The 18475-nt window shown below is 36.7% G+C and overlaps 1 protein-coding gene across 1 annotated transcript in view; it reads right to left on the reverse strand.

Annotated features, from left to right (window-relative positions):
• The window catches only part of XPO4 (exportin 4), an 83494-nt gene that overhangs the window by 22691 nt on the left and 42328 nt on the right, over nt 1-18475 (reverse strand). The window contains exons 7-13 of the mRNA XM_055701943.1: nt 10969-11081; nt 8402-8559; nt 7955-8129; nt 3526-3702; nt 1992-2134; nt 1743-1888; nt 257-434 (exon numbers count right to left, since the gene is read on the reverse strand). Of these exons, the coding sequence (XP_055557918.1) occupies nt 257-434; nt 1743-1888; nt 1992-2134; nt 3526-3702; nt 7955-8129; nt 8402-8559; nt 10969-11081 (1090 nt within the window). The remainder of the gene's footprint in view (nt 1-256; nt 435-1742; nt 1889-1991; nt 2135-3525; nt 3703-7954; nt 8130-8401; nt 8560-10968; nt 11082-18475) is intronic.

Here is an 18475-nt window from a genome sequence, read left to right on the forward strand (position 1 = left end):
AAACCAAAACCAAAAAACTCACACTTCATCTTTTCTGTCTTAATCTCTTTATACAGCACTGCCTTAATATGCTAGTTATAAAATCATTCTTGTAAGTTATTTGCTCTAACTTTAATACTAGTTAAGGAGACATTTCCGATGTTCAGAGTTTACATGTTGCTTTTTTACTTTTCAATTTCACAGAAGTCTATTCAGTTTCACTTTTTTCCTCTGAAAAAGCATTTAATATACTTAATAGCACAACATGCATCCTTACCTAATTACAGAATCAGTTCTATTGTACCCTGGGATGGAAGAGGCCTTTTCTCCTGGAGATCCCAGAATCTGAAGTGTGGTATTGATGTCAACCTCAGCTGAATGTTTAATGGAATATTCCATTACTTCTGGAGGTATTAGCGGAGTCTCTCCCTGAGTATCATTAGCCAAGAGGTAGCCTTACATTAAAAAAGAAAAAGTGATCACAACATTCTACCCCAGGTTAACTTAGGGCTTTCTGATTATAGAGAACCCATTGGTTTAACTGCAGACATCATACCAGAATCAAATGTTTGTACAAATTCTGACTAATGCTGTTTAAATATGTTTAAGTTAACTTTAGAATCCTTAAAGCCATTCAGTAGAGAAGAACATAAAGTGACAAGAAACTATCAAATTTAAAAACAAAAAAAAAGATAACCTTTGCTTCATGTAAAAGTACTACAGTCATTCAACTGGGGCGAGGTGGGTGGAACAAAAAACCTACCCCAAACAACATTTCTGTTGTCACTTTTTTCTTTTTCTGCTATGTGATAGAAGAAGCCTTGATTTTACAGCCTCCCCACCAATATCTCATTTGGCCCTTCTGTTCTGCTAACATTTCAGATCTGTCAGAGGCACACCAAAGACATGCTATAATAAAGCTTTCCTTGCACAGCAACTGCAGATCAGGTGAAGCATGGAGTTTTATACAATACTCTGGTGTCCGGATAATTAATATCAATTACAGCTTTAGTTGTAGCTTTCAATGTCTGACGTCATAACCATCTGTGAGCTACAAATATGAACTTCATCCCACAGTGAAACAACAATATTATAAACACATTCATGCCAACATCTGAAAGCAACTAAAACATCAGATGTTCAGAAAGATCCCACAAAATATTTCATATACATTTCTCCTAACAAAGTACAGACACTGCCTTAGTTGTTGTTATGTTTTGCAAACAGTGTAAGATCCATTGAAAAATCAAACCCAAAAAGGTTCCAGACTCCAGTTCCCTGAAACATAATAAAACGCCAGGACATGGATCATCAGCACTGAGTGGTTCTGGAACTTACTTGATTCTTTGCCACCACTGAGTAATATTGTTATCCTGATCTCACGCTGATTCCCTTATAAAGTCATGTGCCCCCAGACAATACAACTGGTATCTTGAACAGACTTAATTTCTTGAATAGGTTGATAGGTTGACTGATAACAGATGTCAAAAAAATCTGTAACAAAATCAGTTGTGGAATTTCCAGAGGACATTGCCTCATGTAAAGATTTCATCCATCTTTCAAAGATAACATTCACGTTGCTCAAGGAAGAAGAAAGTAAAACAAAGAGTTTGCAAGCAGTGTATGTAAAATGAAAGCATCATAAGGGATAAAATGTGTAGTCAATTAAGAGTAGTTGATATACTGGCATTTTTTTTTTTCCTGAGGTGTTCCAGCTGCAATAAGAGTACCAGAATAAGTACTATTTAAAGCTGTTCACTAACCTGTGACTAAAATAAGCCAATGAATATCCTCATACAGGTCATCAAGCACTTTATTGTCAATTGAGCCTGATGCTGGCGAGGCAAGTAACTGCTGCTGATGTCTCTGCAACTGGCCATGAAGCCTTGTCACTCGGTCTTCTAATAAGCTGTGGGCAAATAACAATAAAATAACTTCACTGGTTTTGGCAAAGTCAGGCTTTTCATATGGGATGGCTTTATCAATTTGCATTACATGACGACTTCTTGTACCTTGTAAGAAGAGGTATACAGTGTTCTGCAGCAATTCTCCCCAGCATGCCTACACTGGCCAACTGGTCACAGAACTGGTCTCTGTCATCTTCCTGCAGTTCACTTATTTCTTCTTCTTCCCGAGAGGCCACACCATTGGCAGTCTTTGGTTATTTCAACAAAATTAGAAGAAACCAATTAGTGTTACACTTGTTAAATATTATCATCACAATCTTCAACATTATGTTAGCTTTTTCTTTCAAGGTGTTCTGCATGGATGAACAACAGACTGGTACTAAATTAGACACAGAATAGTTAAACAGAGGAGTAAACATGGGTTCACATTGTTTCAAAATCACCATTTCACAAAACATGCTTTGTTTCTATAGAGACTCTGAAAAACTGAATCCACACACAACTCCTTATTCAAAGTGCTTTTAACCCATCTTTTCTTTATGTAATGCAGCAAATCATTCTCTTTTGACAACTTCAAAGTTGCAGCTGTTTACTGAAGGGTGAGCCTCTGCTCTCAAAGCAGACTGAAAGTTCCTGTTACTGCTTTGATATTGAACAAGAAGCATTCTAAAATGCCAGCTGTGGCTTTTAAAAGGTTACCCATGGGATAAATCACTTATCTCACAGAATGACATGAATTAACCTGTGTACACAAGTTATGTCAAGACTGCCTGATATGAATTCAGAGTTCTCTTGTGAAATACTTCTGTTTCGGCATCTGTTACATACTGAGATAGCAGAATTAAGTTTTATATGGTGCTTTTCAGAATGAGGTATCTCTGAGATCTTCGCACAGCATCAAATTAAAGAGAGGGGTTTATATAGTTATTGAATTGAATCTATGCAATAATTAATTCATCCAACATCTACATCCAACTCTGTGCAAGAATCTATTTAATAAGATCCAGATTCCTGGCAAAGAGACTAATCTGCTTGCCTTCTCCATGGGTCAAAAGATACCTCAGGTGCTTTTAGGTTTTCTCCAGAACAATCACCTCAAAAATTCAATTGGGAATTAATTTTATCCAAAGGAACAGATAACATTGCAAGTTTCTCCTAGTCTGAGCACAGTCATTCAAATTTTTTTCAGATATATGTGCACGCCAATTATACTTTAAAAGTATACTTTGAAGATAATGTATGGAAGGTAACAATCATACAAAAGGCTTCCAATTTCACTGGGAATTTTAACTAAGACCCTAGTCCAGAGAAGGATGCTCACAAGTTTAGCCATAGCATCTGTGGGAGAACAGTAAAATGCATGTGATTTGAGTAACAGGTTTACTTTTTCTCTCTCCCCGCCCCCCCCCTTTTTTTTTAAAGTGACTTCCAACTTTGTATTTCTTTGTTTCCTCTTCAGAATGAGAGAGCCAGATTGGAAAATGACCACTGAATAACAAATTCAGCAATTTTTAAATTTCTGAAGTAACAGATAGTCATTCCATACTAGCTCCTTTGAGCTACATAATACAGTACACACCAAAAGACATAGGCTAGTTACTATATATCATCATCAAGAACTACTAGAATGAGGGCTTACCAAATTCCTTGTACCATCAGGAGCAGCTAGATGGCACTGAATGTAGGAATTAAAGACCTGCACAGCATGTTGGGTAAAGAAACCTTTATGGAAATGTTTTTCATCTTGTACCAAAGTAAGCCAAGATTCCAGCAGCTTATCATATGCTTCCATATATACCATGTCATCTTTGTCAAGCTGTAAGAAACGAAAGAAATGCAACAAAAATCTTATTCCTAAACTAAGCCAGAGGAACACACTTATATTCATTATTATTTAACAAATGTTCTTCTAATGTTGAAACAATTAAAAAACCAGTCTCAAACCCCATCTAAGGATAGCCAAGAAAGGATCAGAATGAACTGAAGCAATGCACTGAAAAGGCCAGTGCAGCTTTCATGCTTGCTAGGCTTTAAAAAAGACTGTCAAAGTGTTAGCCATTTCTCTTCATCTGATGTTCAAAACACATACAGTCTTAAATTAAACCTTTAATACATAATTACCTAAACACAGGAGCTACTGAGCTTTTACCACAAGGATGCCAAGCATCTCAGCTCTTATTAGTAACAATGAAGAACTGAGCTGTTTCTTTCTAATTAAATATACAAATACAGAACATGTGCATGTAGATTTATACGTATTCTGCTATTTCTGAAATAGAGAGAAAAGATGATTTTCTGTTCCAGAGGAAATCATTGTAAGATTGCATGTTTTCAAGAAACCTCACTGCAAGTAGCCATTTTTTATGATGATACACAACTTCTCATTCTATGAATGAAACCCCCAAAAAAGCTGAATTCCACAGAATAAGCCTGCACCTCCAATTGCTTAGTGCATTGTAACAGATGCTTCATGTTCTTAGTTATTTATCTATGTTTTTATGTAGTACATAAGTTGCAAAAGGGAATAACACATCCAAAAACCAAAGTCCTGCATTACAGGCAAACTAGAGAACCCAAATTGCAAAGAGGCCATTTCTTTTTAAAAGTATTTTTAATGTGCCTACTAACTTTTTTTATTTGATGCAAAAAACTGACCTTCAGTAAATATATCCAACTTCAAGTAACTTAAAATGTGACCATATGGATGCTGCCAAAGGACATTTCTTTCCTCTAAGAAGTTTTAACCCACAGGAGTGGTTGCAAAAGTTACTTTGAGATAGCTGAGCTTAGTAAAATGATTCACTGATGAAATAAAGAGATATTAAGGCCTTAATCATGCTCCAGACAGAAGAATTCCTGACTTTCAGTGAAGTTACACACACAGCTGGATGAACAGGCAAGGAAAAGAAAACATTGTCTGGATGACTGATTAAGAGGGAAAACTGATATCACATTGGAAGCATTTCAAGATAGCTTCAGAGCACCATTTTGTAACTGCAAAGCGGTCATATTTACAGAAGTTAAATATGGGGGACACTGATGCTAGTGTGAAAACAAAACCTGAACATGACAAAGAGAGGCAAAATTATATTCTAAGTTAACATAAGCCACAAATACAGGATGGACACCACAACAAGTCTTTTTAAAACTTGGCTAAAGGACAACCGAATTCATAGACAACTCATTCAATCCTGAAATATTCTGAAATGTGTAATATATCTACATTTATAACATACATATAATAATCTATAAGAATCCAGAGCATGAGCCAATAAATAGGTATGCCATTTTATGAAAAACAAAACCCCTCAATTCATTAATTTCAGAAGGTAATACAGAAGTTAATGTCACGGTAAAAAAAAAAGTTTTTAACACTTTACAGTATTCTCATCAGGAAGGTAGGATTAATAAGTGCCTCTATAAACTATGTGCCCAAACAGCAGAAAGAGCTTATCCATACTGAACAAATTTGGTCACAAAGGAGCCTTACCAAAAATCCTCAATTATATTAGCTACAGCTAGGCTACCAAAGGTGTCATACAGGTAAACTAAGTGACATGCTGTAGATGGGGAAGCTGAATCATTCTGATGGATCCAACAGAAGCAATGGCAGAGCCCAGTTCAGAATTCAGATCTTCAGGAAAGGCAAGATCCAACCAGTAAAGTCAAAGCAAAGATACTTAATTTCTCTAGTATGGGAAAAAAAGAAAATTGCTACTTCTTCCTTCAGTCTGCTGACCCTTTGAAGAAAGAACACTTCTAAAATTTGTCAAGCAGCAACAAGCTGGAAAGAGTTGGAAGCACAGCAGAGAGGACCAAATTCAGAATGATTTCTCCCATCACGTGACATTTTTTAAAAATGCCATGAAACGGGAACAGTGCATTAAGATTCATTTTGAGAAAAAGAAACCTTTGGTATAATTTCTATTTATATTTGATTTTTCACCCAGCATCCTGTTCATACTCATCACTAATTCAGATGGACTATTCGATTTCTGCTTCTGCATAAGCATTAATTGTTAAGCAAGATTAAGCACAGCTGTGAACAAGCTGCTTCTCTCAGATCCAGTGCTATTAAAGGAAGAGATTACTGGTCCAACTTGCACAATAAACTAACCCTCACAGCACTGAGGACAGCACATGAGCTCACAGAAGGTGTCACTACAAACAGTCTAAGCAAGAAGCTCAAGGGAACACATTAACCATGGCTGGGACATTCCTAAGCCAAAAGATGGTTTTCAGGGATGCAAAGCAGTATTTCTACAGGCACAGCACGCAGTATCATTATGTCATTTGGATTATGTCAGCAATAACTTAAATCTTGGTAGCATGCCTTATTGCTGACACACTATTAAGGTATAAGAACTATTATTCTGAAGGCTCATCAGCACAGAATTCTGTATCATTCTCCAAATCAGAGACAGAGTGAAGTTGAGATATCTGTAAGAGCTATCTATGACAGAATGGAAGGGGTGAAACTATAATGTTTGTCTTTCCACAGAATGATATAAATATTCAAGGACAGTGAGAAAATTCTCTCTTAAACAAGAAATCTTGCATTCTTTCTTTCTGTTGTTGCTGAATCTGAGAACATGTAAGTTTAATAGTAAAAATACCTTTCTTCAGCAAAACTTATTGGGATTATTTAAGTGTAGGCAGCCACAGTTTACTAGGCATAACTGACCAGTCATTTCCAAAAACTTTGTACCAAATAGTGGTACAAGCTACCATAATCTTTTACTAAGAGATGAAGTGTTTTGAATGGTGTTAGGTTGAGCACTGTTTTCGATAAACATGGTTGCACATTCTAGCTCTGAAGTAACAAGAGGCTAATTGAGGAAACAATATCCCTTTAGTCCCTTTAATTTAAAACATAGGTGCCTACGGTTTTGCTGAATCTTTTCTATAAAGGCTTCAGGAGCATTCCTAAATGTGTTAGTGAGCACCAGAACATATGTTCAATGTTCTACTAGAAGAATCTGAAAAGCAGGGCAAGTTTTGACCAATAAGGTTTGGAGAGTACCTATATTTTAGATTCTAAATTTAATTGTCAATTTTTTGATTAAGACACTAACACACTTGAAAGTTTGAGTGTGGGGCCAGATGTAATATATTTTAACCTGGCAGCAAAGACATGATTGAATGCCCTGCAATGAATGCTAACACACCTCTGTTCTCTGGTAAAGAAACAAATCCATCAACTTTGTAATTATTTATGTAATTATTTTCAAACTCAGGTAATTAAGCCCAGTCAATATAGCAGAACTGGTAAAAATTTGTACTTTTTAATGGCAATGGGGAAATACTGGCTAGTATCTTAATAGTATCATTTTAGAACAATAGCTACTGCACATAAGTAGCTTAAGTGCAAGATTATTCACCTTCATTCTATGGGCTTTTTTCCTTAAACTAGGTCTCCTTAGAAGTTTTTATTTTTAATGTCATTTTTAGAAGCAGAAGACTTAGGCTATCTCTCTAATGTTACAGCCAAAGTCTGAAAGTAGTAAACATAAAAAAAAAAAATCCTCTGAATTCATGTGCTAGATTTGTACACAGAATTTGAAGTGTCAGCAATGAAGGGATCATTTGAACAGCTTAGAAGTATGGGGTTAAAACCAGGTCTTAATAGCTACATTCACTTAAAACAAGAGTTCCTGACTCGGAACTCCTGACAGCAGTTAAGTTTCAGTCTGTCCATATGTTCATGCAGTCATTTTAAGTTTTCAGGACTGTAGTTTGCTCATTATGTACATCAGTTTTCAGAAGTCCTACAAGAGTAAGTCAGCAATATTTAAGGACTTTAATATTTTTAAATTATTCCTCTTAAAATCGAGAGGAGTGCTTTAAATCAAAATAAAGTCTGAAAGATACACACAGTGTGCAATTATGTTCATTACGTGGTTTGAAATGAAAAGAAAATCCTCTCAGATGTGATTTCAGAAGTATCTAGAACACAACCACTGAATGCACAACAGTTACTAACAAAACAACCAAATTCTCATGTCATGCTTATCACAAATAGAGAGAAACAAAAAATGACTACCTACTATTTGAGAATGGATACTTACCACTTCCTCCAAGGCAGCACTTCTTCCAAAAGAACAAGTGAGGTGTGCAAGGCAGTTAACAAACGAAGAGAAAAGTTCATTTGGAATGGCAGTTAAAATATTGCGAGGAAATACAGTTATCAGGTTGCTGATAATACTGGAAATTCCCACTGCTTCAGAGTCTTCTATTTCAATTCTATAGATAGAAACAGCAGTTAGGTTTTGGCCGTTAAAAAAAATGCTAAAAGTGAATTGATTTTTTTCAATATGTTTTCAATCAATAAATCTACATCATATTACTTAAGCACTACCTGCTTTAAACTGCTTTTTCTGAATTTCAGTAATCCAACAGTAAACACAAGTATACCCAGAAATAAGCAAGCCGTGCTAGTTCTCTACACAGATATGCTACAGTCCAAACTAAAGATTAAATGATGCCATCTAAATTTAGAGAGCAGGCATACATACCCATTGATAGTATTCAGTAATCCCTCAATGAAGTGTGCCAGGTAATCGACTTGTGAACCTTCATCGGGAAAGACTGGCCCGTGCAAAGATGCCAGCTGTGCCAGACACTGTAATGAATCTTGGGCCATATCTGTATCTTCTCTGATTTTTCGATGTACCTTTCGGGAAGTGAGATAGTTAATAATACACGAAAATAGGGTGTTCTTACAACAGTCACATGGTGCTCAATCCAAAAGAGCACACACCAAAAAAAGCTTACTATAACTTCCATTCAGTCTGAAATGCAACGGTTTCTACAGCTCTCTAAACCATAGTAAATATCAAGATTGAGACTCTGCTCACAAAATTGCAAGCCTTGATTTAACTCACTGAAACTAACATTTAGTTAAGTCTCACCTACACGTTGAAAATTGAACTGTCTACTGAATGTTATGCTTTAAAGAGAGAAACAGATGTCAGCCAGTCAGACATACTGCTCCTTCTAAAAACAGCAATAATGACAGTCATCTCTATTATGCTAACTATGCCTAGGCAGCGGAGTCTCGCTAAAGTTAGTCAACAAGTTCAATCAAGATTATATAGATGCTTCTTTAGCAGAGGTAAACACTGAAGACATATACAAAAATGAATGCATCACTTCCTTGGCAACACCCTTACATTATACAAGGCCAACAGTAATCTTCCCACATTTCTGCAAACTGTTATGTCATTACTTCTACTGGTAAAACTTGCTAGATTCAAATCTTACTATTTTTTCACATACTTATTGTAATTGTCAAATATGGATTTAAAGAATTTTCTTAGGCTTGTGCCTCTTATTTTGTCACATAAGACTTAATGAATGAATAAATAAATACATAAATACAGGGTAGCTTTTTCACCCAGAAGCAAATTTAGGTAAATTATTCAACAGTATTATACACTAAAGTACCATTAAAACACTAACCAGTTCTCTGTGGCATCATAGTTGCAACATTACCCAACTCATAACTAGTTGTATTAGCTGCACAGTTAATCTCTGAAAGATCAAACTAGCAGGAGAAACAAACCTTGCAAGAAATTCCCCTCCTAATACACTTCCCACACTAAGCTGAGATTAGAACTGAAAGCGCTCTCTTTAACATGGCAGTCCTGCCAACTTTTGCAGGGTTATTAAAATTTCTCAGATCAGATAAATGAATATAAATTACTACCATTCACTTACATTACTTCAAATAGCAAACTAAGACTACAAGCCTCAACCATTGCAAATCAGGAATCTAAACCCAAAACTGACAGCATACTGCCCTGGCTAGCATTCATTCAAAACTAATCAAATACAGGCGAGTTTTGGTTACTATTAAGTAAAATGCAAATGTATTAAAACAATTCTGCATGCTATTCAAAACATTATTCTTATCATGAATTAGTAATGGTAAACCAATCAAAGAAACAGATTATCTAATTCTGACAACTTCATACTATGAAACGATGAAGGGTTAATATGTAAGCCAAAAAGTTATTTGCATGTGGAGGTTCACAGCTGACAGTAGCAACTGTCTGGATAGTCTAGACAGCTGTTCAGATTGTGTGTAGCTGCTAAGAGTTCTGCCAGTGATTTTTTCACCTTTTCAAAACTGCTGGAACAGATAAACTTGCAGTCAAAAAAAACTTTAAAAAAATTAATCTAATTTATCAAAAAATCCTATAAAGGACGGACATGTATCCAAACACTTATCAGACAACTCTCTCAAGCAGCACGGGAGAGTTACATTTACTTTGCCTACCAACAGCTTCATCCAAGTTTTGAGCACATTATTTCTCTGTTTTGCAAAAATGAGAATAGCCTGAGAACGCTGAATTCTCAGGTCCCAAGAGATGTAATATAACACAGCACAGTAAACAAATATGTAAGCCAATATATGTTGCTGCTGCAGCAACTTCTAGCTGAGCAATGACTACAAACTTCTAACAGTTGTAGGAAGAAAATAATACTGGTTTTAATATCATAGTTTAAATTATAGAAATAAGAGTATTACATTCCCCTCTCCCAACTCTACTCTTCCCCATCCCTCCTAACTTAATCTATTTTAACTTGTTTGAATTTACTTTATGCCGAGGAAAGAGATGAAGAATTCTGTATGCTGAAACTGGCTAGAAAACTGTAACTACATTGCTTATTTTCAGCTGTTCCGTTGAGCAAATGCTTTAAGATCTGCAAACATACTGTTCATTTGATCTTTTTTGAGAGCCATTACACCTTATCTGAAAGATATACTCAATTACTGCTCACCACACTGTTTCATTTGATGTATACATGTCCAGAAGTATTAAATGTAAAAAAGTTTAGATAACCACACACCTTTTCCTTTTGTTAATGGTCATCAATTTAAAGCAATTTATAGGCAATACACACATTTGGTAACCTAGGAAAAATAACAACACTTCTGTGTGCTTTGATAAGCAAGCTGAAGTTAACAGAATCAGTCCTACCTGATGCAAAAGGAAGAGTCCAACAATAGTTCTAGCACAGGAAGGAGCTGCTTTCCCTGTGGTCTGGACTATGAAAGTTGAAGAAAGAAACTTACTGTAAAGAAAAGCTCCATAACTCTGCTGTCCAGGAGGGTCTCACGCCAGGATTCTGTTGGCTTTAGCATCACATTTTGTGAGGATTCAAACATAGCTATATAATGTCTGCCCAGTTATCTGGTGTCAAGGTCAACAATAACATTCCTACTTGGCTTTAAAAAAATCCTAGATACAACAGGATCCATTCAGAAAGAATGTAATGGAAACAAACTTTAAGCCTCTTCACATACACAGCATAATTCATGCATGAGGCCAAGGAATAAAAGGTATTAAGTATTGAAAAAAAGAATGCTCCAGGAATGTTAGATAACAGTTTGATCATAATTATGAGACATACCATAGCGATACGATCACTTTGATAACCAGAGTGTCTAATGTGACACAGCGAGAAGGGAAAAAAGCAACCGCAATTAACAGGTGTTAAAATTTATGCAAAATAGGAAATCATTTTCTAAAAAATTTTCCTGGCAGCTTTTAAAAAGGCCTTACGATAGCTAAAGATAGCTCACTGAAATCCATATCCTATTTTTCTAAATAGCCAAATATGCGTCACAGAATGCAGATATGTTAGCCCTGCATTAATCTACATTTTTTTTAATCACACAGTGAAGAACAAAAGCATAAGGCACCACAAGGCATCGTCATACTAAACACGTTTGTAAGAGACACATGAAAAATGCACACATCATGAAGCCACGATTTTGCTGCACTCATTTTACTTCTTGCCATGTGTTCTGGCATAACTTGATTTACAAAATTCTGCAAGTGCTCTAGTACAGAAAAAACAGAGACATGAGCAAAAACATTTAAACAAGCAGGTTACATTTTTTTGTCAGTCCAATCATGCAGAAAAGTACTTAAAGATTTTTTAAAGTGTCCTTCTGTGACACCCTCCAACCCAAGTAGTAGTAAAACTGCTTCAACTCAGCAACTTAACGTTTTTATTTGTCTTTTTTAAACCCTTCATTATTCTCTCTGATCCCTTTCTAACCCATTCAAATAAGTAACAGCACGCTCAGCTTCATGTAATTTACTTACTGGTAATGAACTGCATTAACTTTTGTACTGTAAGTCATGAGATATTATATAAAAAGGCATCTCAAAACGTACTTGTATGTCTAGAAGTCAGAAAGCAGACCGCTTAACTTTTGACGGGCTTTAAAAGAACAATATATAAGCAAACATCTAGCTTGATATGAAGAATTGTGGCACAAGGCAGGATGCACAATTTTAGTTTATTTACACTTATCTTCCGAGTTCTGCCAAAACCAAAAATTCCTAACAATACTGTGCAGCATCACATTCCAAAAAAGCGACTTTTTCCAAGGCACAGTACCAAGTGGACCTTCACTGGTGGTATGTGTCCAGAACTGTTGTCAGCACATTATAATGCATGAGAACAATCAGGGATTTTCACATTAGTGCAAAACAAAACCAATTTCACCATTTTCAAAAATATCAATGTGTGTTGAACCATACCAGATCTGCATTATTTCAGATGAGGAAAAACTAAAATTCACAGAATTGTCTATTTTACTTCCATCTGAAATACAGGCATAATTTAAGTGATCAAAAACGGTTCAGTTCTCCCAGATAAAACAAAAAAAAAAGTATGGGCATGAAATTATCACATACAAGCATCCTTTATCAGGAGTAATATTACATATTTTAAAAAAATAAAACTAATTTTATATGGCAAATTAAGCTATGTTTTTTTCCCTTTTCATTTTTTCATTTGGAATGTTTTAGAAAAAACAGTGATTTAAAATTGTTCATCGACAAGAGTGTCCTTTACTGTAACTCTCCAATAAATATATCAAGAAATATATCAAGACCAGAAGATGATTATAGATCTTCATCAGTCTTGGAAAATCAATTTGCTCTTCGCTACTTGAGTCTTCAGAGAGGACCAGCTACATAACACTTTTCACATGGAATGAAAGAAGAGCTAGTTTGCTGTCACTATTTTAACAAGCCTCAGTATTTAGCAGCCCTATCCTGTTATTTTTAGTACCGATTCTCACGCTAATGGACTGATGACACATTTGACAATAGCAGATTTGTGGGTAAATTATCTGTTCAGTGAATAATACAAATTACGCCTGCACCCATCATGGAGATCTTATACCCATTTTGCATCACGTACTAGATGTATGCAAACAAACGTCAGCATAAATTGGCGGTGGAGATGCTTGCTGCCATGAAATACCTCAACTGTGCTATGGTTCAGCCTTATTAGCAGCAGTCCAGTTATGCCCAACCTGAAAAAAAATGGCACTAAATCACCTAGTACATGGGTACAATGCACTATGGGATATGTCCATGTACCATGTACAATGGGACAAATGCAGTCTTCATTACCAAAAATGAATTTACTTCTCAATACTTCTGAGGAAACAAAAAGTACAGAACCAGTGCAACACTTTTTTGTAAGCGCTCAAGCTACAGCATAGACATGATAAGCATACATCAGTCTACTATGCCATCCTGGAGGGGTCTGGGTAAGGTTTTTTTTGTTTCTTTGTTTTTTGAATGAAAAAGTATCACCAGAAGTGGTTTACAATCAATACAAATGCTTGTAATGTTCCCAATTCTACTGAAAAATTAATAACTGTCATTACAATTCACTTTAATGACCTGGAAATCCAAGCTAGGAAACAGCTACCAGAAACATGGCAACGTTTCATCCAGTTCACAAGACTTAGGACACCAATTCCTAAAGACTAGAAACTTCTGCTTGAATCAGAACGGATTATTCAATAAGATGTACAAAGCTCTACTGAAAAGCATAAGAATATAACCAGATACCTTAACGTATGATAAGGCTCATATGCTCACTAATTAGTGTTTAGAGAGGAAGAGGAGAAGACCATAATGTTTAAGACAGATTTTCTTTTATCTTGGCCTAAATTTATGTATGTAGCCATTAGCTCTATGCTCTCTTGGTTTTGTTTCATGAGCTGAAGCAATAAGTAATCCCTTTTAAGTAATTTGGAAAAATAAAGTTTACATGTTTCTTGAAAAAAAGAAAATTAAAGATAAACGTCGTTTTCCTCCCACTCTTTGCCTCTCTCCTAGGAAGGGACTGACAGGTGAAGATGAGTATCAAAATATTTCATATCCTAAGGCAGCCATAAGGGATTGTAATGCTTCACTTCAGGACTTCCCACAATTTCCAATATCTGAGAATGGATCCCATGGTCTTTTTCCTAAGACAGGTAAGGCTTGCCCTTCGACAAAGCAGTAAATTAGGAACTCAAAAAAAATCAAAGCTGAGATTTCCTCTGCTAGACCCCCATTCACAAATTTGTCCCCAGGAATGAAGAATAACTCAAATGGAGGGAAAACTTCAGGAGTGCAAAGGCCCAAATATCTTTCTTAAACACTATTTTAATCACTTTACCTTTGTTGTTTAGAACCTTTCTGGAGAGTGTTGTGTCAGTCTTAGATTTGTATCTTACAAATAAAAAGCTGCATTAGAAAGGTAACTGCTTGGAAATTTGACATCCAGTGTTACAACGTTAACACGCTGAGTTTATTTGGATTTCTAAAACCTCCTCTGGCTTGCTAGCTAGTCAGCCAAGCACATGAGTCTAGGAGCAACTGCCCAAGATTGATGCAGAGGCTTGCTGCCCCCTATGGAGAAATGCTTCACAGATCTTTATAAAACTGACACTCAGCAGAACATATCCAGCATTCAGAAGAAACGTATGCTTAGACATTTAATTATTAAACACGGGTATTCTTAACTGCCATGAGAATGAAGTAACTACTTTGTGTTGGAGACACTGGACTCTGATTGCAGCAACAGGCATAGGAAGTGTAGAAGGACCCAAGCTAATTTTAAAACTGGCCAATTCTGGAGCCGCTAGCAGTGTAACCATACCAGTACCAAGGCTCATGTTGACCATTCCAAGTGGATTCTGAAGCTCCTGTCACAATTTGCTTCTATGGTTATACAGCTAATAGTATGCAAGCTGATCACTTTCACTTAAAGCACCTATACAGAAGAGACTGCCATGCAAATGCAGCTCCAGAGTCACACCATTCCACTATATACTGGCTGCAATCTAGGAAGCTGATGACAAGTCACTGTAAAACTGGAAACTTAAAACTGCTGAAGCAAGACAGCAGAAGAGGAAAACACCTATATATTTTATCAGTTCCCCTTATTAAAAAGGGTCATTTACTGGGTCTCCTTTCCTGTTCTGACATTAATGCTTTTAAGATGCTCTTACATTGCAAGCCGATTCCAAAATTCATTCAGGACAACCCGAACGACGAAAGACTAATTGTTAAGAAGTTCAGTATCAACACAAACATGTTTGGTGTAATTATGACCAAATTCAGGGGATCTGTCCATCTTCTTGGCTTTGCCCAACTTTGTTTTAAAAAGTTGCTAGACAGGATTGTCAAGAAAACACATAGTACCCTGGAAATAACTTGTAAACATCGGGGATTTCAAAGTCAGGTCAGTTTTCACCTGATTGATAGGTCTGATAAAAGTAAAATGCAGCCCCCTCTTGCACTTTTCTTAAATACAGGTATTTTAACTACATAAAATTTTTCTTTATATCCCAAGCAATAGCCAGGATAGTACTCCAACCCTTCATCTTTCAGATAACAACAGAATGCTGTAGCAAATCCTGGATAATTCCAGGCTGCTAACAAACAGAGGCCTAAGAAAAGCTCAAGGAAATTGTAGTGTTGCTCTACAGAAATGATTGAACCTGCACTTTTTGCAACAAATCGAACTGGGGACCTCAACCTGCTAAAAAAGAAGTTTCCAGCCAGGTGGTTCCCTGCTCAGTATCATGCTCATGGGAGGTGCTAAGGCAGGATGCTTTTTCAGCAGCAATGTCAACCTGAATCATTCCTCAAAACAAACCTCAAGTTTCCTGGAGCATTCTGTGTGTTTCTCATGCACTTCCATTATGCGTAACAGATGATATCAATCTGGGTTGGACCAAGTTCAAATCTTGAAAGTCTGCAGAACTACATAGTTCACAGGATCTCCCAGAGAGGTCTCATTCTGGCTTGAGGTTTAGAAGACATTTTCAAAACAGATATATGAAAAGCTTTGTTCATTTAACTGCGTGGCTAAGGAACACACACACTTAAAAAACCCCAAACATTCAGATCAGACAAAAGCTTCAGTCAGTTCATACAATTGCCACTGCACCATTAATCTCAATGGAACAGCAATGACGCACATTAGTGGAGTGCATCCCATTAGGTTTACATAACCTGTATTTTAAATCCAACCCCCTATTCTACACAGTTGAAAATTTGCCAGCTTGCCTCCAAGCAAGCAGAGGCACCAAACAGAAATCAAGAAACTACAGCTCAGGTTTCTCTTTATTCACATACTATAGAATCACAGAATCATTTAAGTTGGAAAAGACCTTTGAGATCATCAAGTCCAACTGTTAACCCAGAACTGCCAAGTCCATCGCTAAACCATTCCACTAAGCACCACATTATGTGTTTTTTAAACACCTCCAGGAATGGGGATTCCACCACCTCCCTGGGCAGCCTGTTCCCTAATCCATGGGTTACAGAATAAGGGGTAAGTAGTTGTACGACAGCTCCTAACGATAGATAACAGACACCTTTTCATAAAGGGGAGACAGCTGGACAAAAATCTTACATTCTCTTTAAGAACTTTTGTATTTGAGGACATTCATCTGAAATCTGTTAGAATGTGTCTGCCGACAGAGAAATCCCAAGAAGTGAGAAATATCTCTAGAGGTAAAAATATAAATTATAATTACACCCTGGCTCCACAGGACATGTATGTCCATGTCAAGATGCATTAAAGCCCAGCAACATTCAGCTCCTTAACTGGAGACTTTGGACAATCACAGTGAACTAGAAGTGAGATCCTTGAAGGCACTCTTGTAAAGGAAAAGGCTGTACCTCTTAGTACTGATCACCTGTACCTCCTTAATTAGTCAAAACATTCATCTAAGAAAAGATGCAGTTAAAACTAGTTCCATCCAAGTAAACAACATTTAACAGTGCTGTAACAGCACTGAAAAAAAGAAACTCTACAGAAGCCAACATGCCACAACAGACTACCATACATTCTTAGTGCAAAATAGGAATCCTATGTTACTATCACTGCCAACAATACTGCCAAAACCCTCTGAAGCATCCACAAACACCAGGTGAACTAATACCTTGAGGCAGCAGATAAAAGTAACAATAGATGATTGCCTGTGTGTTAGAAAATGAAATGGAAGAAATGCACATGACTGAAAGGAATCCTCCTATGTCATCATGTCCTGCTCTTCCTATTGCAGGCACAACATCCCCAGACACTTGAAAAATACAAAGTTCCAACTTGAAAGTAGTCCCAGCCTCTTTTCTTTCATTGCTCCAATGAGGTGGCTATTCCAGAATACATCTTTCATGCTAGCAATAGACAATACAGGCTTACTACAACTCTTGCATTATGAATGGTGGCAGCATTGTCCAAGACTGCATTTAGCGATGTGACACATTCTAAGTTATGCTACAACAGCACAAGAACTCTTGAAAAGTGATCTCTCTTGATGCAGTTCTCACAACCTGGTGATTTAAATAACATGCCTCTTGGTGATGGTCACTGTAGAGTTAAGGCACACTTACGCTACTTCCTTTTTTGGGAGGTACAAGAATCCTGCTAAAGATTACATACAAATGCTGCAGATTACTGTTATGCTGCAGGGCATACTGAGAATCAATACTATCTTGCCAGGGGAAATACCAAATATAGGAAAAAAGATTTCTCTGAGGATACAATGGATCATTTTACTCTGTGCTTCCAGTATTAAATTTATGTCCGTTGCTTTGCCATATGTACTGTCAAGATTTGGAAAGAAGATACCAAAAGGACACCAACTGATCAATCAACACAGCAATTCTTACATTCTTATGTAATGTGCTATCTATTTAGAAACCACAGCCAAGTTAAGTTTCACTGCCCATGAGCTAACAGCCAACAATTACTTTTAAACCAGGCTTATTAAGGAAGGTTCATGCCATAACACAATAAACATGGTGCTGCAAGCCCCAACAGTTACTGAATCTTCATCAGCTAAGACCCACATTTCTCAAGGACGATTAAAGCCATTCCAACTCCTGTGAAAATAGGTTGCTACATTGAGGAGGAAGACCCAAGCTGGTGCTGTAATTCTTACAGCAAAATGAAACGTCCAATGGTAGAAAACAAGACGACAGTATCAAGTGGAACGGAAGTTATGTAAAGATTTGAAATACTGCCATGTTAACAACATTCAGGGTGGTTCAGACTAAAGGTCCATCTGATCTCCAGGTGCGGCCAGAACTTGTTTAACAGATACCTGTAGTATCTAAAGTAGGCCAAACAGCAGAAAACATTGTTCAACTTAAGCAGCAGTATGGCTTACTTAGCTGTTTCAATGAACACTTACTAGCACCTACAGACTAAATCACTTCCTATTATATAGAGGCATGAATGAAAACTGGAACTCCCAAGGCTCT

This window comes from Falco cherrug, chromosome 2, assembly GCF_023634085.1.
Source record: "Falco cherrug isolate bFalChe1 chromosome 2, bFalChe1.pri, whole genome shotgun sequence".
In the NCBI taxonomy this organism is placed as follows: Eukaryota; Metazoa; Chordata; class Aves; order Falconiformes; family Falconidae; genus Falco; species Falco cherrug.